Source organism: Leiobunum rupestre, chromosome 6 (assembly GCF_980474605.1).
Source record: "Leiobunum rupestre chromosome 6, qqLeiRupe1.1.hap1, whole genome shotgun sequence".
NCBI classification, from domain to species: domain Eukaryota; kingdom Metazoa; phylum Arthropoda; class Arachnida; order Opiliones; family Sclerosomatidae; genus Leiobunum; species Leiobunum rupestre.
Window position 1 is genome coordinate 46,614,376 of NC_143389.1, and position 22,887 is coordinate 46,637,262.

At 34.7% G+C, this 22,887-nt stretch overlaps 1 protein-coding gene across 5 annotated transcripts; it reads right to left on the reverse strand.

Moving 5' to 3' along the window:
* Positions 1-767: 767 nt before the first annotated feature.
* LOC149941179 (ankyrin repeat domain-containing protein 13C) lies at positions 768-6,598 on the reverse strand. 5 transcript variants are annotated; one of them, XR_016481130.1, is made up of 13 exons: positions 6,383-6,598; positions 6,138-6,179; positions 5,972-6,076; positions 5,782-5,913; positions 5,653-5,719; positions 5,310-5,586; positions 5,173-5,240; positions 4,872-5,115; positions 4,780-4,808; positions 4,612-4,712; positions 4,116-4,533; positions 3,716-4,020; positions 768-3,659 (listed from the first exon to the last, which is right to left on the reverse strand). XR_016481130.1 is itself a non-coding variant. In XM_090177247.1 (11 exons), exons 1-11 carry the CDS (start codon positions 6,492-6,494, stop codon positions 4,400-4,402), a joined length of 1,311 nt encoding a protein of 436 aa, XP_090033373.1. In that variant the 5' UTR covers positions 6,495-6,598; the 3' UTR covers positions 3,666-4,399. The 5 variants fall into 5 exon arrangements, 1 of the variants encoding a protein (XP_090033373.1); XR_016481132.1 differs by lacking the exon at positions 3,716-4,020; XR_016481129.1 differs by lacking the exon at positions 768-3,659 and having other exon boundaries at positions 3,666-4,020.
* Positions 6,599-22,887: the final 16,289 nt, after the last annotated feature.

Here is a 22,887-nt window from a genome sequence, read left to right on the forward strand (position 1 = left end):
ATGGGAAGAGCTGCCGGAGGATGATTAGGCGCTTTATACTAGCTTTTCCAGAAAAGACAACTCGGACGCGAGGAAAACCGGTTAAGAAAGCTAAATGATGTTCTTTGGGATGCGGGAGTATACGGTAAAAATATCATTACGTCGATTCTAGATAATTATATATTGTCGAAATTAAAATTAATATAATATTCTGTCTAATATGACGATGCACTTTTCGATGTCGATGTAGCTTATTAAACTGGTAGCTTCGATAACTTCTTATCAACTTGAATCAAACATTTTGTAAGAAAGCGGCTAGCTTGAAATTTGGCTAGCAATGCTGAAACTATTATTAGACTGCCTCCCAAAGTTACAGATTAAGTATGACTCTATGAGTGACAAAAATAACGCTATATTCAAGCGTACGAAACGCATAGCATGTACTATTCCATTAACAAAACTTAATTATTTAAATTCTATAGGCCTAAATGTTTTCATCAATTACTCTTAATTTTGCCTTGGAACATAAGTGCAGGTTTTGGCGAAATTTTGAAGACTTACCAAAAAAAACATTAAATACGAAGAAAAATCAAAATAAAACGTAGTATTTAAAAGTTAATTGCATGTAATTTGAATCTTGCCGAGTCACTTTGGGCCCCAGGCATAACCGTAACACTTTCAAATTCTGAAATGCAAAATACGCTAACATATATCAAGGCGGTCTAAGGGGGAAGGGGGGGGGAGGTGATTGTAATGAGAGTGCGAAAATGAGTACAAACACTGCGCATCGAACATTTTTTAATACAATCTACAGATCCATATTTTCAATCAGATTAACGTATTTACATATGGTTATAAAATGTACATGGGTGCCTACGTTTTGCAGGTGTAAAATACATACATACTCCAGAGCGGTATGGTTTACTTAAAAAGTGCTTCAGAAACATAATTTTTTCTCTTTTATTTCGTTCTTCGCATTAATAAACCTTATTTTTTCAAGCCCCGTTTTTCGTCATATATTTACCAAACCACTCCTACGTTATATAAAGGGATTAACTTTCAACGTGATATTTACTGCTTCTACTAAAACATTTATTACATGTTTTTTTATTTGAATTACTTTTTACAATATCCTTTGTCTAGGGCCTATATTATAAAACTGATCTATGTTTCTTTTATTATTATGTGAGACGTAATCGAAGGATTCTTGAGTACCATTATGGGGCTATGACACTACGCGTAACTAATAAACTTTGCGTAATATGCAAATTTCTATATTGACGCCTTTAACCTTGGCCAACCATAAAGTCAACTGGTGAAAATGGCCCCTAGAAGTTGTGCTTCTCGCAAGCTATATTGATGGATCTCTATTTAATCATCCATCCCCAGTAATTTAAACGTATATGAATCCTTAAGATTTTTTCAGGTACAGAATTAAACTAATATTACATGGGCTTTCGCTACAATCTTCACAATTAGGTCATATACTATTAAACGGAGTGTTAAAATCATTTACTTTTTTATATGAACAATCATTTATTGACAACTATCAGGGCCTATTTTGAGGAAAATTAACTCGCCACTGAAAAAACAAATCTTACATTGAGAAAACTAAGTTGGGCGACAAACTTACTATTATCTGGGCAAGGGAAATTTTTACATTTATTTATATTAACCAATAAAACAGCACCTTTTATAACTAAATGTGAAGTTTCCAGTTGCTTATTTCTAGTATATTATTTTTGGCATTAAGCTATCGGCGGGCCATTTAAGTTCATACACAACTTTATTCATTTAAAGGAACTTAATTTCAACGTACAGAAAACATTACAGAAGTCAATTTAGTTAACAACAGAAGTTCTTTGTATTATATTATTATACTGTATGTGATAATGTTTCTTTATACTGAAACCTGTCAAAACATAACTTACCAATAAATCTTATTTTTAAGAAAATAAGACAAAGTAGTCCCTAAGCAAGCTGCTCCGAATTTTATACCTTTTCTCATTATTCAATAAGTCCCTTTAAACGAACTAAATTTCAATTTAACATATGTGTTTTACAAGTTGCAAAAATAACCTATTAAAGATGAGGTTAAAAAGGGGTCAAATGACACTAAAACAATGGGGATTTTTTTTTATCTGAAACCAATCATCATTTGACAACCTAAAACTAAATCCCCTTTATTTTGTATGAAGTAAATGGTATTATTTCAGTCACAGAAACGGGGAGGGGAAGAAGCACCACTTGTATATTGGATTAATGTTCCTCTCACTCTAAATTCACGCTTAGGAGAGGGCAAAAACTCCATTATTTCAAAATCACACTGACATTTTAATCACAAAATAAAAATTGTTCTCCATTAATCCATCTAGGCCTAGAGGATTTGGCATTTTACATTGTTCTAAAGGGATAAAATATCTTTCATATGAGGCTGATATTATTAGTTGCCAAAATCTTTTATATTATTTATCTGTGGAAAGCAAACACTTTTTCTTTTTTCTATATGGATAAATTATGAAGTTTGGTTTGTTTTGCATAGTAAAATTTTTTATTTCTCTTTAACCAGTACGTAAATGGTCTGACCATAAATTTGAAATTCCTATACGTCGAACTTTAAAAAAAAACCACAGATAAAAACCCCAAAGAGTTGAATAAAAATAGTCCAATTAATTATTCGTAAATATGTATACATAAATTAGGAAGAAGTTGATATTTGACTAGTTTTTCTCTTGGCTAAACACAAAATTATGTGACCTTTCATTTAAAACTATAATTCAAAGATTAGAGGGGCTGTTTACCATATAAAACAGTGTGTTACTACACTAAAACAGTCAAAGCTGCATAACGTTTCACCAGGAATATTTAACACAAGAGCTGAGCGGAAATTTAGTGAAAGGGTGGGTAGTCCATTGCTTTCCTAGTCCTTCACTAAATTATTATCAGCTAAGCTACCAAACAGCCCCTATCAGACAAAAAACTTTGGACATAATTTTTACAACTAATATTTTCAGTCAAACAGTAAAAGAAGAAAAAACTTAATAGAACTCTTTAACTACTTATAAACAAATTGCTCCAGCAATTAAGGTCATACTCAAACATTGTAATATTTAAAAGTCTTTGGCCCTTAATATAACACAAATTCATTACATATATACTACTATTTCACAACTATTTCAAACATATTTGTTGTTGTTTGGTCCCATTTTGCTAGTTACCAGAGCAAAATGGTTCTTTTTATACTGAAACTATCATTTAAGATATTATTGCTTCTTTCGCAATGGAAAATGCACTGACATGAAATGAAATTATAGTTTTATCTGTTGCCCCACATTTTCATTTATAAAAGATTGGAAACAGAAAAAATTTCCTCCAAACACAAAATTAGTATTGCAATTCAGCAATAATTAATTTTTATTTAAAATGTTATATAAATGAAAAGCTTATTATAATATTTGAGAACTATGTAGTAATTAAAATACTGTATTTAAAATATGAGATTTAACTATCCGAGATATTTCTTCTTTCAAATATACGGCAGTATTTAGTAGAATATGGATGAAACATAGCTTCCTTTTCTTTCAATTTTGGTATAACCCCATAAGTTAAAGTAGTTACTGTCTCAAAGTCTCAAGTGAAAATCAGAAAATTTATGTAAGTTGAAATATATGATGTGTGTTCTAAAATACAAGATATATAAACCTTTTTTTGTTTATGTATAAAAAACTTTCATTACTTCTTTGGGCATGAAGAATATTGATATATATTTTTTTCCATAGATAAGCGCTAAATTTAACCGGCTACTATAATTTATTTTGATCAACCTAAGATAAATATTAATTTCTTTTTTATACATATATTTAGAAAAGAAATTTAACAGTTTTATCCCCGTCATTTTATCATAATTAAAAACAATTTGTACAATACACTGGACTATTCCCCTACGTTCTATCATTGTATGAAGTGAACCCATTATTCATAAATAAATTATACAAGGATTGTTTGATAAAAAAGGGGAACAAAAATTGTTCGAAATTGGTCCTAAAAAAACTAAATAGTAAATGACTATCACAAAATTGGAGAGAATTGTTAAGAGGAAACGTACGAAATAGGATAATGAAAGGAAATGTTTTTACCTTTCGATAAAGAATGTTATGGAGGATGAGTACAGGCTTCCACAACCAAATGATAGAGGGGCTTCAAAGGCAATGTTGATCAAGTTGGGGTCAATGTGATTGGGTCGCTGCCAAGATGTGCAATTTCCTATTGAATTTCTTCTTAATTGTTCAACGGAGACGTAAATGGAGGAGCCAGCGCTATGAGACTTCCACGGTTGTTGCTGGTGAGAATAGTGATGATAATGGAGGTGTTGCCAATGAACTTGCTCCTCCAAAGATAACAAGGTTAGATCTGTTAAGCATCATAAGTCGGGGAAACGATTAGGATCTTCTTGATAGTCTGCGGGAATTTCGAAGAGGGATTCTGGGATGTCATTGCGAAATTCAAATTCCTGGAATGTAATTCTTGCAGTAACAGTTGGTAAGACGGGTATATCTATACGAGTAAAAGGTTTATTTTTCATTTTGTAGAAATGTTTTAATAATAATAAAACACATTAAAGGTGACGCTAACCAATTTTCACTGGAAAACCTGGAGGCAGCTTCATTTGGACAAACTCCCTAAGCTTATTAAAATGTTTAAACGGTGATATGACTTCTAAAACATTTAATAGGCTACAAAAATTAAAGTCATATTAATAATTATTAATCAAATTTTTTTAAACAATGAGCATCATCTTACGCTTCTACAGTCAATGGAAATTCTTCACTCTATAAAAACCCAGATATTAAAAATAAATTATACTAAAAAAAGGTCAAATAATGGGTGCTTACCATGGCTAATGTCGCTTTGAAAGCCTTATTAGTTTCTTTACAAATCATTGGCCGGCCCAAATGCGGCACTTGACTAACTTGAGAACCAATATACTCTTCAAACGTTACGTGTTCAACCATTGGTGGTGTTAGAGTCTTCCTCCTTTGGGGTTCTGGGTTATCTAAAGTTAAATTTCCACCCTTTGTCAGAGTTTCAATAATTGCTTTGTTCTTCTGTACATCTTCTTCTGATAAATGTTCCCTCCTTTAAACAAAAGAGTGAGTTTTTTTAACTGACTATGTAAGAACTTATTTTTTCTACCTTTTTCTTGACTCTAAAACGAGTCCATTTATAGAGTAGAAATCTGCTACAAATGGGCCAACCATTTCCTTAAATAAAAGTGTGTATATATTTGTTTTTAATAGAACCTTTAAGAGTAAAATTATTAAGACATTTACCGTTCTATCCTCCCTAAAAAGCCACCCCGACTGCGCTCTAGTGAATGTTATGGACTTGGTAGACATATGAGCCGCTACAATGTCGCTGCTCATTAAAATATCCACCTCATCTTCTATCTCAGCTTCTGTTTCTTCATATCGAACTTTCTGAAAGACCTTTAGTTTGTTGTCTAATACCGTAAGTGCCTGAGACGGCTTTGAATCACCCGTAAATAAAAAACTGATATCTCCTCTTTCCCATTTCATATCGTTACAATCAACCAATGTTGTATCTAGCCTGAATGTAAATGATACCTTTTTAGAACCTTTATTCAAGGATTAATTTCACTTAAAAAGTCACAACCTTATATTTGAGCGCTTTTTATGAATCCTACAAATATCAGACGGCAATATCCTAGATACGAGAGGAACTGAAAGACTTTGAATCTAAGTATAGGTTCAAAGACTACGAATGTAAGTCGTTAATTTTTACCCCAGCTTTGAAAATCCCATTTCAGCTCCATGAAAAAGTCCCCAATTTGGTTTAATGCTCGAATAAGATCTGGGCTTCTTTCTTCCATAGCTTCTCTTGACTGCTGTTTAAGCTTACGTAACAATGATACAACTACAGGCCAAAAAATACAATTTGTAATGCAGAATAGATATAATTTACATGCTATTACTTGTTTGCCTATCTCCGTAGCTTATAGCTTCAGCTAAAGGGCTCCATCCTTGATTATTCTTTAACCTAACTGGAGCTCCATGAGCTAGCAATAGCTGGACACATTCTACATAGAGAAAAATTTAAAAATTATATAAAATATTGACATGAAAAAAAAAACTCAGTACCTTTGTGTCCCAGCATAATTGCAATATGTAAAGCGGTATTTCCTAAAGGAATAAAACAGAAAGACATAATAAAAACGTAATTAGAACAAAACGTCATTAAATGACCTATTATTATAAGGTAGTTGAATAATATTAGTCCTATACAATGATTAGATTTTAAATATCCAAGGCTTAACAGAAATGACGTTTTAAATAGTATCTGTCCTACAAATTGTACTTTACATATTAAAAAATATATTTAATACCGTGGACATCTTTCTGGGCAACATCTCTTGTTCTTAAAAGACGGGCAAGTTTTCTAACATTACCAGTAAATACAGCTTCGTGTAGCGGATACTTTTCAGTGAGCTCCGCCATTACGTTTGTCTACATATACAATTACATGTTTTATACGTAACGGATACGATCCAAATCCATTGTATACTTCGGGGTTGAGCGGAAAGGCTAGCCACCTATAGTTATTTCACAACACTAACACAAAATTGTCAATTTGTTGAAAATCGTTTGCTAAACCAAAAGTTTGAAAACTAGACAATACACAATGTCACTAGAAAGATAGCTCGGAAATAGGGGTGATTTTGAGATCATAAACCACTTTATTAATCGTTTGGACCACTTTATCTGGACAAACACTGAGGGTCAGTGACCATAGAAATCGGAGAGATAACTAGAATGATTTTTATAATATTTCGGTGTGCGCCCATTAGAACCATACCTTTGATCTGTGCTTTTCGTTGGCTGGCGTACGACAGTAACGCCATCTCCACAGCGTCTAACTAAAAACTATCTCCAAAAATATCAAAATAAAATGGCGCTCTCAAGCTCGTCGCTAGACGCGGTTTTAAAAGTTGAGCCATGGTTCAAAACTGTGTTATTTAATTTTGTGAGAATAATATTATTATTCAAACCAAAATATATCGTTTCATAGGTTAGTGTTAGAAATTATAAATAAAACCCCGACGCCGCCGACGCCGATTTTTTTTCAACGCCGCCGCCGATTTGAAATTTTAGTCGGCGCGCCGCCGATTAATTATGTCTAAAATGCTGCCACGCGGTTTTTGGGGTTTTCAGCAGTAGCGAAGCTTGGAATTACTTTGGACAATTGCAACGTTATGAAGACGGAATTATTATATGCGGTTAACATATGTAACATAATTACTCATACGTATGCCACTAGCTCTATTTCTTCACTAACGGTTTGTTTCACAGATATTGCGTCATCCGTATCCAACGTCATATTTGACGTCATCGAATCTCAAATGCCGATTATGTCGTCGCACAATTAGCTCTACGTTTGATAAACCGACTACCATTATTTTATAATTTATATGCCATATCCTTATCTGCTTTAATTTTTTTTCACTCATTTTGAACACTTATAATATATCATCAAAAACTTTGATATTTCATATGATATTTGTGATAATATGTGATATGATACATGTATGTGATACAATGTATGATATATGCCAAATAGACCACGCTTCCTCAGGTTTGGTGAGCCGCCCTGTTGCAATTGGGTTGTAATTTTACAGGTCAATAAAGAAATCTTGAATCTTGACAAACAGGTTTGAAAAGCCATGGCTTAAGAGCTAAAATGAATTACAATATACTATCAATTAATATGCAAATTAATGCACTTTTCGGAAACTCAGGTTCTAAAATAAATTTGCATTGTCAAATCTGGGATTAATAATCCAAGGTCAAATAAAAGAAGCAGGTTTACTGGAAAAAATAGTTAAAATTCAGGTTGGGCTTTTCTGGGGCATCTACAAGGATTGCGGTCTTTGCAGATTGTTTTGAGCCTAGACCTAACTTTTCTAGGCTTTGTATGGGTTCTAATAACGCTGGTTGAATATCCATCCCACTTCGACATCGACTTGATCCATTTTCGGAAAGCTCTGAACCGTATTGGTCATTTTCCAAAACCTTTTCTTTTTCTAAACTACTCATATAAATTTCAATAAAGCTACATTGGGCTGACTAAAATTCGGATACAAAAAATTCCTTCTCAATTTAGAGGTTTTCCATTGGCTTAAATACATATGTCAGTAGCCAATAGTGTGACTCCCAAAATTACTAGGATGAATAAAAAGGTTAAAATCTAACGTAGTCCACCTTTTTACTGGTTCGTGGTGAAACAAACCGTTAGTGAAGATTTTTGAATGGAATAAAGGTACAGTGGCATACTTATAAGTAATTATGTTACATATGCTGTTATTAAACTAGCGTAAATAAAAAAAGCCTATACTCGGAATAAATTAAACCAGGAGCAGGACCACAGGTAGGTTGATTTCTACTTTATAGTATAAAAATATTTTTTTATAAAGAAACGGCGGCTCACGCCGCCGCCGCCGATGTATTTTAATTCAACGCCGCCGCCGACAAAAAAATCGGCGCACGCCGTTCGCGCCGCCGCCGCCGTCTAAAATTGACCGGCTCGCCGCCGCCGTCAAAAATTTCGCGGCGTCGGGGTCTATTTAAAATCTCTGCTTCCTTATTGCTATATACAACCAACTTCGAACGCGAGTACCGCGCTTTAACGGCCACGTCAATCACCCGAATTTAACGAGTATATATTTTCCCGCCAGGTGTCCGCTACGACCAAAATTTTACGTTAATCACGTAGGAAAAATTAACAAAAAACAAGTTTTTTTTAAATAAATGAAATAAAAATTTTAACGGTGTTTATAAATTATAAAATAATTAAACCAAAACCAAGAACCATAGAAATCTCATAGGTAACTAGAATGCTGCCGTCTACGGCCGAGCTTGACGCCAGGTCGCCTTGAACCTTCAGCCAATGAGAGGCCATAGAGTGGTTCCGCCAAGGAGGATATAATTCTCCTTTGTTCCGCTACTATAGCGGGAGATAGGTGACGTCATTCTCTCTGGTGACATTAAATTCTTGGCAGAACCACTCTTTGAGCTCTGATTGGCTGAGATCTGGCTATCGTCTGCCACGGCGTTTGGTACATTTGCCAGTTACACGGCAGCATTCTAGTTACCTATGAGATTTCTATGCCAAGAACTTTCGCTAGATGCTGCTAGAATAATATTGTCTATTTAGTAAGGGTTTGTAATTTTATCTGACTGAAAATAAAGGTACAAACCTGAACTGAAATCATCCTCCTTGAAATGCAGGCTGTAGACCTTCTATGTATATTTCAAAATCATCCGGAGTAATGTTTTTTAACCATAAACTTCTAAGGCTTTCTTCGTTAAGAAACTCGTGAAAAGATAGGTCTATCCTATTTACATGATTGATGTACAATATGGTACGCAACACGAAGGCAGTGGCGTAGCTAGGAAAATTGGGCCCCAATGCAAGATATGAAAATGGGCCCTTGTGACATGTCAATTTTTGTGCGTTCCAATGTACGCGATTGGGTGCGTTGGCCTATTTACGTCACTGGTTTCCAATATCGTGATAATGACATCACGGTAATACTCTTTATAAACGGGGTGGTCCCATAGAAATCGGATAACAAACTAGAACGATTTTTGAAATTTTGTCGCGGGTTCCGATTAGAACTTTTAAAAACCCTGCCTTTGGCCCATGCTTTTCGTTTGGCTGGCAACGAAAGTTACGCCATCGGTGCCAAACTGGTGAACTAACACTCTATTTCGCCTTAAATTAAATGGCCGACTTTAGCTCGACGCTAACGCGGTTTTTTTTAATCCTTAAAGTAACTTATGTTTAATTAAAGCTGAAGAATGGCTCAAAACTGCGTAATCAAATCGTATAAGAGTACATACTCAAAAGAAAACATATCTTTTCACAGGTTAGTGTTAGAAATAGTTTTCTTTTTACCATAATTTCCAATCGCTAAGAACGCACTAGAAAACGCGTTTCTTTCAAATCATAGAAAGCTAGTTTCTTTTAATAAAAAATGAAGAATGGTTCAAAATTCCATAATTAAATATTTTAGGAGTAATTACTCAAACAAAAACATATCTTTTCACAGGTTACTGTTAGAAATAGTTGTTTTACGAGCAATGGTTATGGGGGAAACCGGTGCACAGTAATGGTTTATCGCGAATATCTACCCGATTATGAACATTAGGGTCTGGCTATTTCCCACAAAAAATGTTCTATGAACATTTTGCATACGAGCAATCGTTGTGTCGTATTCGCGGTTTTAACGTTGTACCCGAAACGCGTCTTACAATTTTGCGCCTTCATTGACTTAAAACGCATCCGCCGCTCTTCATGTAACCGCGTTTAAAATTTACCACCCAGCTAACTCTTGTTATTTTTGCAATAAATCGCTTGAAAATGAAGCTATTGTGAAGGTTGTGTGAGACAAAATGATAGGAAAGTCGGAATAATGGGTCACTTCAATTTAAGTTCATATTGATTGCCGTAAAGAATAAATCCAAAAGACCAGTATCAATGCTTTGAAAAGAAAACACGACACCGATGAGACTGTTCGACATGTAGAACGCGAGCGAATCAACCTACCAAATGATATAAGAAATATTCAACATACAATTTTTCCAGTTTATATGAACTTAAATGTAATATAAAATCGTTTATTGCTTTATAACATTCAAAAATAATATTTTTAATGAGCCATGTAGATAATCAAACATCTGCTCGTCTAGGTAAAGTTTGCGTTGTCAACGCGCGTATTAGAAAGCAAAATCAGTGAATTATAAATATAACTTTAAATAAGTTTCAAGGTTTATTTAAAAGCTAGTTTCATAACTTTTCATCCATTGGTTCGTTCAGAATTATTCTTTAAAGTAGACGAAAATTTTAAGGCGGTGAATCTTTCCCAGTCTTAAGCCTCGGTTTAATCTACTGCGTATTTTGAAACGGAAAAACCTGATTACTATCGTTAAATCTTGGATTAATAATATGATATTTTTAATACGAAACAAATAACGAAATACGTGGAATTTTTGGCGTTAAATAAGCTTAGAACGTATTTCATTATTTGTTTCTTATTACAAGGAGCAATCGCCATCATTTAACCAAGATTTAACGATAGTAATCGGGATTATCGGGTTTTTCCGTTTCAAAATACGCAGTATATTAAACCAAGGCTTAAGACTGGGCAAGATTCAGCGCTTTAAAATTTTCTACTTTAAAGATACATTCTGAACGAACCAATGGATGAAAGTTATGAAACAAAATTCGTGAAAAGTATTAAACTCGTTCCGAATTACAACCTACATTCTAATTTTACGCCAATGCACGAAAGCATTAATATTTCTTTTTACCTATTTAGTTCCAAAAGATGTACCTAAGTATCTTTTATCTTCAATAAGATATCTAATTATTTTTTATTAGGATATATATATATATATATATATATATATATATATATATATATATATATATATATATATATATATATATATATATATATATTATATACCTGATCTCTGGTACATATAATTTTCATCACGACCTTCATGTTTATGTCTAAACTCTTTCGACGTGTTATTGGTCAAATAAGGAAGGAATTATTTACACCTAAAATGTGAAGGGAAACACTTTTCTAATTCAAACCAACTTTGTATCTCTAATGGTTCTCGAGATAAATTTTAAATGACCTCTAAGACATGGTTCAAGGTCTTGAAAGACTCAAATTCCTAGCTTAAATAAATTTGGAGTTAATGGCCTTGTATCGTTTTTAGTTAACACCCTGTATATATATTATTAATATAGATTTATAAAGTTTAAGAGAGACATAATTTACACATCAAAACGCTCTAAACACCTCTACAGCCTTCAATGTGTTCGAATATGGCGCCCTCCCGTAAAAATCGCGTATGTATCCCCCGCCTTTGGCGATAGTAGGCTTTTGGTCGTACGTAGGGACCCTAGCGGTATTTTTAACACACGCAAATTAACATTAGATGCGAGGCGATTTACACGGCCGCTATAGCGCGGTACGCGCGTTCGAAGTTGGCCGTGTTATTACAAAGGATAAAAATTAACTTAAAGGGGAACGGTCAAGCTTTAACCAGTTAGATAGCCCTATAGCTCATTAAAAATATTAAGTGGTTAATTTTTAATAAAATAAAAAATTTCGGGAAATCGAAAAGCGCACGTCCGCCGCGACACCTGGTGAGAAGTCGGTGAGACAGAAAAACAACGTAAAAGCGCGCGCTGCTGAAGACGCAAAAAAAAATGTTTTGCACGCGCCGCGTTCCAGTTATAAGAGACCTAAGCCTAAATTGCGCGATTTTAAAAGTTTGGATAGTTCGCAAATCGCTCATACGGGGTTAGGGGCGCTGGCGGCAGCCCCTAAGATGGCGGCGAAAATTCAAACCCAAACATCTGGCGTTATTTTTCGTTTTAACATTTTGGGCCAAAAGCTATTTTTTGAACCGTTTGAACGTCTTGTTAATCTTTTGATACGGAAATAAGGCCATATTTGGAAAAGCTTGGCCGTTCCCCTTTAAGAATTTTATTTATTTACTATATTTTTCAATTGCCCGGTTTTTAAATAGTTGATTTAAGCCAGCTTTAATAGTTTTGAGAGGGTGAATTGAGATTCAAAAGGATTAACATATTTTATATATTAAACGAAAACCCAATTAGAGCAATATAATTTAGCAGCCTGTAGCCCCGGTTTTCTGAATTAGAAGATGGAAATTCAAATTACTTTAACTATATGCACAATTAACTTACTAAAACAGAGACCTGCGAGGCGGCGACGCAAAAACTGTATAAGCGTGGCAGGCCTAGGCCTAAAGGAACGTTGCCGCGATCATCCAAGATTTTAACTTTTCACATTCAAGAAACAGTATGCTCAGTAAAATACGTTCGGAGTGGCCGTATCCCACCTTGGACTAATAGGCGCTTAAATAAAACATGTTCCCAGAAATTACCAAGAAGTAATATTTCCGACAGCCAGGACTCATAAGTTACTATTTATATCAGTGGCGTAGCCAGGGGGGCACATGCCCCCCCCCCGAAACGTATGGTCGTACGTACAAATATTTTTATTTTTTTACTTTTTTTTCAATGGTGTGCCCCCCCCCCCCCCCGAAACAAAATCCTGGCTACGCTACTGATTTATATAGTGCTTGTTGAAATATTAGAAAGCTGGAAACTTTTCTCGAACATAACATCGGATTTTTTGCTAAGCCTTAACATGCCAAAAAAGTTACCTGGTTAAAAGGATAATAATAATAATATTATCTTCTTATACTTAGTTTTTGTAACATTATATATTTTACCTTAAAATATATTATCGAAAATTAACATTAGTCTGTTCCTTATACACGTGAGCCGACGCGTTTCTTATCTGACGCAAAATTCTCATGAGGGCAAAAACGCGTCTCCCATTGGCTTATATACGACTTTTTGTCTAGCCATTCTAACCGTTTAACCGACCGACCGGAAATAGCTCCTTCCCAGATGAATTTGGAGAGGGGAGTAAAAACCGAGTATCTTTTATTGAAGCGTCCAAATAGCAAAAATTGTTTTCTCTAACTTTTTTCGTCGAATTTACTTTGCGAAATAATTAATTGATTTTTTTAAGCACGCGTCTTATAGACATTAAAATTATAAAACATCAAATAACCGACTACGACTTTTTCTGTTTTAGGGCTTAAAGTAAAATTAAAATTTACCTAATTTAGTTCATAACGAGTGTTAAAAAAATTAATTAAGAATTGAGCCATTTCGAACAGGTTAATTATGGAATTACTCCAATAGTTAATAATTATGTTTTAGTAATGGTTACTAAAATAACAAAATATTTCATTCAAAAATTACAATTGGCTGTAATGAAACAAGTATTAAGTTTCAAAGGCAAGATACAAACAAGCTCATTCAATCAGTAATTAATTTAACTAGGTTGTTTACCAATATTTAATTAACTTCAAAACACATATGTAGTCACTTACTTAACGCGTTTTATATAACTGAAGTCATAAATTATTTTTTAATTAATTAGTTTTCAATAATTTATATCTTAAATAATTATAAACAGTTACTTTAAGGGGGTTGGTCGGAGGGGGCGGAAATTAACGGCACTGCGTGCGCGTCAAAGAGTTCTATCGAATGAAACCAACTTGTTTTTTTCGGTCACTCGCCCTTTAAGGGGGTTGGTCGGAGGGGGCGGAAATTAACGGCACTGCGTGCGCGTCAAAGAGTTCTATCGAATGAGACCAACTGTTTTTTTCGGTCACTCTCCCTTTAAGGGGGTTGGTCGGAGGGGGCGGAAATTAACGGCCCTGCGTGCGCGTCAAAGAGTTCTATCGAATGAGACCAACTTGTTTTTTTCCGGTCACTCTCCCTTTAAGGGGGTTGGTCGGAGGGGGCGGAAATTAACGGCACGCGTGAGGGGGCGGAAAATATCTGGACAAACTATAAAAGTGTTCAAGGCTAAAAGTTCAAGCATGAGATTCGTAGAGTACGGCGTGACTTGCTTGGTAAAGTCGTCGGTTTTGGAGATTACGCGGTCAGAAATCTGGGATCGAATACCGGTGTCGTCAATAATATATATACAGGGTATATCGTAAATGGTGGTAGGACCGAGCGTCTAGGGGTTCTACAGATAATTTTAAGACGAAAATGTTCTATGGCATTTTTCCGATTTAGGCCACCATTTCGAAGTTACGAAACGATTAATGTATGGACGACCCCTTCATTTAACTTTGCATTTTAATACCTTAACGTAACAAAAAAAAAATAGCGCGTTCGCGTCCCAACAAAATTATTTTGTAGTGAGCGCGTGAATATTTTATTCATTCATTAAAAGTTGCCTTCGCCGAGAAAGATTTTTTATTTCGGCCGCGTGCCGATGTTTATGAATGAAACCGCTAATTTGCGTTAAGGTTTTAAAATGTTAAGTTAAATGAAGGGGTCGTCCATTCATCAATCGTTTCGTAACTGCGAAATGGTGGCCTAAATCGGAAAAATGCCATCGAACATTTTCGTCTTAAAATAATCTGTAGAACCCGTAGACGCTCGGTCCTACCATCATTTACGATACACCCTGTATAAATTATTTTTCCAAAATGTTTCTGAAAGAGAAAAACATCAAGTTACGTAGAAAAAATTTAAATGACTCGGCGACTGATAAAATATCGTCGACGGCGGCGTTGGATCGGCGCTATGTTCTACCTTGTTAAATGCCCCAACTAATATCGCGCCGCGAACGGGGTAGGCACTACGGATAGGGGATAAAGTAGTTTTTCAAATTACATGGCCCCTCGCTCAGGTTAAAATTAGAGACTTTTTGTGTATGTCTATTTACTTTTGCAGTTACTCACCATATTTAAATAAATTATTTTTCACATGACAATGTTTAGCGAATTCTTATCGGGGGAATAATTATTTAATAAACATTTATTTTATTAGTTATAAAAGTAAATAAATTTTATTAACTTATTTTCATAACTAACCAACCCCACTGTTGTTTTTTTATTTTTTTCAGGAGCTTTTGTTTATTTTAATAGAAGGCGCTATTGACAAATCAACATAAAATCCTCCTCTTTCACACAGGGAAGAAAGTCTATTACTAGTAATCCAAACTTCTAAAAGTTGAGTAACCAGGCTCCACCCCAAAATTCAATCTGTGGCTCTTAGGGTGTGCCAAAAATGCATTTTCTTCAGCACCACCTATTTGAAATTTCAGTCGGAAGGGCCCACGGCCACATAATTGGCATCTGCACGGCCCCGACTTCCAACTCCGTCAACTCCTATTAACTTTATAGATGGGGAACGGAAGTTAGACGTAGAACAAATTTAAGGCCAATTTATCTCTATTTTATTGGTGAAAACTGGCATTCGAAAAGACATAAACTGGGAGAATTGACGTGCAATAGTGACCAAGCCAGATGTGTGACTTGGAAAAATAAATGTTAGTAAGCGGCTTCTCCAGCTTAGCCTCTAGTTCGGCCAGGGAGAAACAGACGGAATATGGGAGCATTGATATTCAGGGTTGGTCGATAATTATCGATGGATAATTATCAGGAACGTCATTTCAGGATTTTACAGGAGGGGGCAGAACTATAGAGCTCCGGAAAACCAGTTTTTTAAAAGGACAAAAACCCATCAAATTTCATATTTTTGGGATTTTTAATCGAAATAGTTATTGCATATTTGCTATTGATTTTCAGGATAATAGCGAGAACCAAAAATTTCCCAAGATATGCATGAACATTTTAAGATCATAGAAATCCAGGGGGGGGGGCAATGCCCCCCCTTGCCCTACCCAAATGACGTCCCTGATAATTATCAATGATAATTATCACGATAATTATCGATATTTATCCGATGAAAAAATCATGATAATTATCGAATTAAATTAAAATATATGAAAACAGTTTTTAAAGTTAAATTTAATAATTTTGAAAGCAATATCCAGCAGTATTAAGTATTTATGACATTTATGCTCGCATTTATGTAATGTTTACTATCCAAAATGAATTTTATCAAATTTTAAACTTTAAAATTTGAAAATTTTTTGTAACTTGAAAAGGCAATGTTGTTAATTCATCGGAATCATCGTTAAATTTTACAACTTAAATTCCAAATATTCATAATTATCAAAAAAATCCGATATTTATCCAATAATCGGATTATTATCAAATAATCGGATAATTATCAAAAAATCCAATAATTATCGTATAAATCGGATTTTTTGATTTTTTCCGAAAAAATCCGATTTTTTGCCAACCCTTTTGATATTATTTATTTATTTCCGATTGAAGTCTTACGATATTTCTAAATTTGGGAACTTGGTAATTGAAATTCTTTCAATATTTCAAGACATGGCTGGGGTATAGAAAATCGAAATCTCGTGTTATTATTTACACAATAGTGGCCCTGGTTAGTAGCTAGTGGGTTGGCAAAATCTGTGTTTTTTCAAAAAGAACAAAAACACTGTTTTTTATTTATTATTTATACGTTGTTTTAAATTTAAACTAAAAAATAAAAAACATTTCAAAAACATTGTTTAAAACTCTTCCTTGTCAATAGAAGGATACACTTTTAGAGAAAGTAGTATTTTAAGGCGGGCTATAGCAATAGATTTATTAGCCTCCTACGTCGTCATAGCTGTCAGATACCTTATATAATCGTAATAGAGGGCAAAAATATACTTCTGGTATTGGGTGGACACGTTTTATAAGTAAATGGACTAGGATAAGAACGAATAATAAGACAAATCAATTCCGTAAATTTAATATTCTGAATTAATGAGAAATAATAGAAGCATCTAAGTTCAATAAGTATATCAAGAAGTTTATAATGAACTCCAGGTGCAGGAGTAGTAGTTTTCATTGTTGGTTTTGTAAACGTAGATCCTACTGTCGTTTGCTAGTCTTGACGTATTATCTGAATCAGGACGTTTTTATATAACTTTCCTTTTTGAATTAATTATCACCATAAGTAACATAATACCCTAAGTATGATATTAGGAAAATGATCTACTACATCCTTTCTTCACAGTGACGTCAAAATATTTTCGAAATAGCGCCACTCGGTAGCGGCGGCATGAACTAATCTAACCCAACTTCCGGGAACGTGATTCCCGCGGTTTTGAAAATAGTCGTTTTTAGGCTTAAGGCGTATAGCCGCACAGGGCCGGACTCGCTAGTAGTTGGCCCCACCTGCTATGCAATCGTGTGAGCCCCATTTCCCATTAATACTAAATTTTTCCTCTTTGGCCCCAATTTGAGTTGGCCCCGATCTGATCGGTGATCGCCGGTTAGCCGCCCGGGCCAGTCCGGGCCTGTAGCCGCACTAATTTCGTTTTCGCCACGGAAACTTTAACAACGGAAGAAATTAAAGAAATTGTATGTATTTTCCCCAACAATATTAAATATTTATATCGGGCAAATCTATATAAATAAAATATTCGCACGAAATTTGGCCTGTGGCATTGTGGCCCCTGCCGTCAGGTTTTAGGGGCGTCTTGAGATTGCTAACCTTCGTAGTTTTTGACCACGGGACCAATAACCGGTGACCGCAAGACCGAAACCCCTGACCTCGCGCTGTTAAGAGACGCTGGCATTCAGGCGCTGTCAAGAAAGAGACACGGGAGTTTATCTCTCTCTGTTTGCCTCTCTGCATGGCACCTCCTTCGACCCTTTTCGATTGCGTTCGTTCTCTTTTCTCAGTCCCCCCCCTCCCCTCCCTCACTCTATCTGTGTCACTTAAAACTGCGAGAATTAATTAAGAAAACCCATGCGAACTACAAATACTGTGTACAAAAACGCTTTATCATAATTACATCTTAAACTAATCAAAGAAAACAAATATATGTTAATATTACAAGATATGATATTTTGCACTATTAAATGTTTGCAATTTAAAAAATGGCCATTTTCTAATTAAAAATAATTTTATTTGCATATTTAAAGTATAATGCATGTTGAAATAATTTTATTTGCATATTTAAAGTATAGTGCATGTTGAAATAATTTTATTTGCATATTTAAAGTATAGTGCATGTTGTTTCCGTTTTCTAAACCCCAATTTACTCAACTAGCTGAGAAGCCCTGCCGGAGGCCGGGCTTCTCAGCTAGTCCTATTATATTAGAAATTCACCAACAACTCGAAATTTGTGGATCACTAGTGTAGTTTATTGAGAAGATCAATCTCATTGATCGATGTTATGCACCAAATACTGTAGACGTTAAAAAACCTTCAGCTTGTTTCGTTTTTAATGTAAAAAGGTTTCTCATTTAGTTTACGAATATTTTATTACAATTTCTTCCAGATTTCTACTATTATAATTTGAATATACTTGTATTTTGTACCTGGATGAATGCCTGGTTTTGTCCGCTGTGATCAAAATAAAAATGAATTGATGAATGAAAATGTAAGAATTAACCTTTTTCAAACTTCTGGAATAACTTTTACAATTGCTAATTACCCAATAAAAATATTTTTTTCAGTTCAAACTTTGAAAATGACCCTAATAATATTTAGTATTTAGGTACAATTTTCCGATAGAGTTAGGCCTAATAAGCCGACTACCATAACGGCCATTTTATTTCTTACATTTCGTTCCTCATAATATTTTGTAGCACTACATGATTGGCTAAATTTGAACTCTGACTCCTTTTCGATGACCAATAAAAAAAATCAAATCCCAAAGAGTATTAAACTTCCGGGTTACAGAGTTGCTAGTCGTTTTTCGGATTTATCGTTGGTGAAGAAAGGATGTAGTAATAAAAAATGCACGAGCAAGGCTACAAGTGTCATACTTAGGGGTATTATGTTACTTATGTTATCAGGTAAATGCGCTGAAAAAAGGAAAAAGTTTGTTTATCGACGTACTACTTTTGACTTATTTTATTTGATCTATTCAAACATTCACGATTGCGAGTCGCAACTCGTCAAAAGGATGTTCAATGAAAAAAAGAGTAGTTAAATTAGATACTCCCTCCCACCCAAAATGCTTAACCTATAAGCTTCTGCTAGTGTCTATAATTTTAAAATTTTATGATGTCAGGAATATTCTACACAATGTGACTATCGAAACGCACCAACATGTGGCGTATCGAAAACTATATTACTTCACAACATTACGAAAGACTCAATGATTGTTATTCTAACAAAACCCAGAATCTCTGGAGTTCAATAAAACAATATATATAGGCTTTAAACGAGAGCCAATTTCATAGCGGACCTTTGAATCAAACTCTTTATTATTCTTGTCACAATAGCAATTCATCAACCGAGCAATTTTTTCTTTAACTAACCTCATTACTTAAAAATAACTTCTAAGAGTATGTAAAATCTTCCTTGAATAAAATCATGTTTAAAACAGTTTGTTCAAACCGTTTTAAACATATGGTGTTTTGTTTAAAAGGTTGGTTTAAAACATGTTTAAAACACTTGTTTTAAACATTTTGTTTAAAATTTGCCAACCCTGGCTAGCTACATATGCGGCTTCGGTAATGAGAGTTTCGAGGAAAACTGAAGGTATAAAATTATGAACGGACGGAAAATCAGCTTTATCGTTAAAGGGAATAAAACCTATAGTATTTCAATCGCGCCCAATTTCTTTCATTATTGATTGCTTTCTAATATATGTTTGTGTTTACAAGGAGACTACCCGAGGTGGTTATCACCGATTTTGTTGAAACTCGGGGGTTAAGGAGACCTTATGGTAGTATGAAAATTGCCAAAGGGAAAAGTTGCCACGGGCTTTGGTTTTCCTATGGCAACCGAAAATGTTTTTGATCTATCAAAACAAAAAAACTCCATTTAAAAAAGCATGGGATTTTCTCGGTTTCACAGGGTACTTACTTACTTCAAAAAATTATATTTTCAAAACCTATTTTGGATAAAATCGATCAAGGATTTTGGGTAAAATTGATCAATGTTGATTAAATTTTAACAAAATTTGGGTAACCGAGAAAATCCCATGCTTTTTTAAATATAAAGGTCAAACATTTTCGGTTGCCATAGAGAAACAAAGCCCATTGAAACTTTTCCCTTTTGTAATTGGCATACTACCATAAGGTCTACTTAACCCCCGAGTTCCTAATTGTTAGTGGTTGGTTAGGTAACTCCTAAAATTGTCGGTCTTCCGCAAATTTGTTGGAGGTTATATTCCCTTAAATTATTTTTTCCCTATTGACTTATTGACCACAAGCGGTAGATATGTCATTTTGGTACCATACATTTCTGGGCGAAAAATTCATTCTTATCGTTTATGATTTTCTTATAGACTTAACATTGCGTGACATGTGAACACAAATAGCCAGGTCAGAGGTTAAATATAAACTAGAAAACTCGTTCGGGAAACTTGTAGGAGTATAGACGTAGCTTTATTGTACGCGCGAGTTTAACTTTCTTTACTCTATAATTAAATTTTCTGTGAACTTTGTACGGACAATTCGACCTCAGGGGGCAGGTCAGGTACACCATGGCCCTCCTTGATCTTTGAGAGGAAAGCAAAAAATCCCTCTAAAATAACTAAAAATTAAAACTTTTTACTTTCCGAAAATTACATTTACTTTTTTATTACAAGAACAACATTTAAATTTCGAGGTGTAATGACCATATTTTGTTAGCTTTCGGAAAACAAAATTATTCTCATTGGCCCAAAAAATAAAATTAGGGAGCCCCACCTACTTTGTCTACCTTGGTTGAGCTCGGGCCAAATTTTAAAATTCTGACTTCATCACGTCACGCGGGGCATTTTATTTTATAACAAGTTGGCAAGCCAAAATATACCTCTCCTCGGAAGAGTTTTTAATTTTCAGTGAGGCGTAACTGTATCCGTGGTTCTGCGGTAGAACTCTCACCTGTCGTTCAAGAGGGCTCGGGTTCGAATCCCGGCCGATTAAAAAATTATACTAAACCCAATGACAAAAAGAGGGCGCTTTTGGAAAAACCTTTTCCCTGATTCTAAGAAACTGGGTACGCAGTGATTACCCTTTGCCCCGAAAATGTGAACGCAGGCCTGACAGACAGACCCACAGACAGACACGGTGGTTGTATAACCCCTCCTAGGGTACAAAGTCCCCTCGGAGAGGTAAAAAGGTCATACAAATCGGTCAAGTAATTGTTTAGAAATAGCGTTGGCAACGCAATAGTCATTCCACTTTTTCTCGCTCCCAAAAAATCTATACTCACTTCACTCGCTCCGCTTTAATCAATATCCTATAAGTAAAAATTAAAATTAGACATCCGGCGTTAAGATCAGGAATAGCCGAAAGTCTTAGTGCTCTGTAGCTAGCTTGGCAATGTTACGAAGTTTCCAGAAGCTCCCGTTAACGCGTCTCCTTACTTACGGGGAACTTCTAGGAGTGTAGATTTTATATAATAAAGCTACGTCTACACTCACCTACAAGTTTCCCGTTCACGGTTTCGAGCAGTGGCTTAACCTGTCTAATCTCTTTAACACTACATTATCGTTGAGAAATATGATTTGCCAAATGAATATTCGACAAATCGGCACAAACGTATTTTGGTGCGCTTAATGACTAATTTCCAAGAAAGAAAATGTGAGATATTGGCAAAAAAAAAAGACTTTAGGTACGGGGGTAGAAACCTTCCACGGAATATGGTTCTAGAATATTTGAATGTAGAGGCTAAAGTCAAGTGGTTAATACTTTATAAAATAGTCATTGTATCATTAATTTCTTGATTATTTTTCGCTGACATTAAGGTTATAGGCTAAGGACTTTTCGAATCTACGCCAATTTAGCTGAAATGAAATTCTTTATCTGCCTTATTTACTTTGGGCTCACATTCTACATTTCTTCGTTCATAAGAGAAAATGAGAGCTATTGCCAACTGAATTTTTGAAGCGGAGGTCTTTTTAGTATATGTAGAATATAGTACCATATTTATGGGGCTTGTAGAATAAATTTTGTATTATCCACAGTACAAGCTAACTAACTTATAATCTTACACGTACTACTCGTATCAAAGTTTTTTAATTAAAATTACAGTAAATAAGATTTAATACTTTAGGAGTAATTACATTTCCTGTAGTTAAATTGTGTGGGTTACATTTAAATCAAAAACTAGTTATCACATAATTGGCGTATTACACTAAAATTTGGAATCTACTTTGGCCACGGTACTGTTTAATATCATCGCTCTATGATATAAGCTTACAACCCTTTTAAAGGGAATATGAACTTCCACGTTTCTGGTGGATCAACGAATTTGACATATCTGTCACCAGGCTTAACAGAAACGAAAGGGCTGATTAGAGATATAGTTAAAAGCAAGTAGTAGCGCGTGTTATCAGACCATTTTTCGATTTGGTTTCCACTCCCTTTAAGAAAAATGTTTAAATAATTG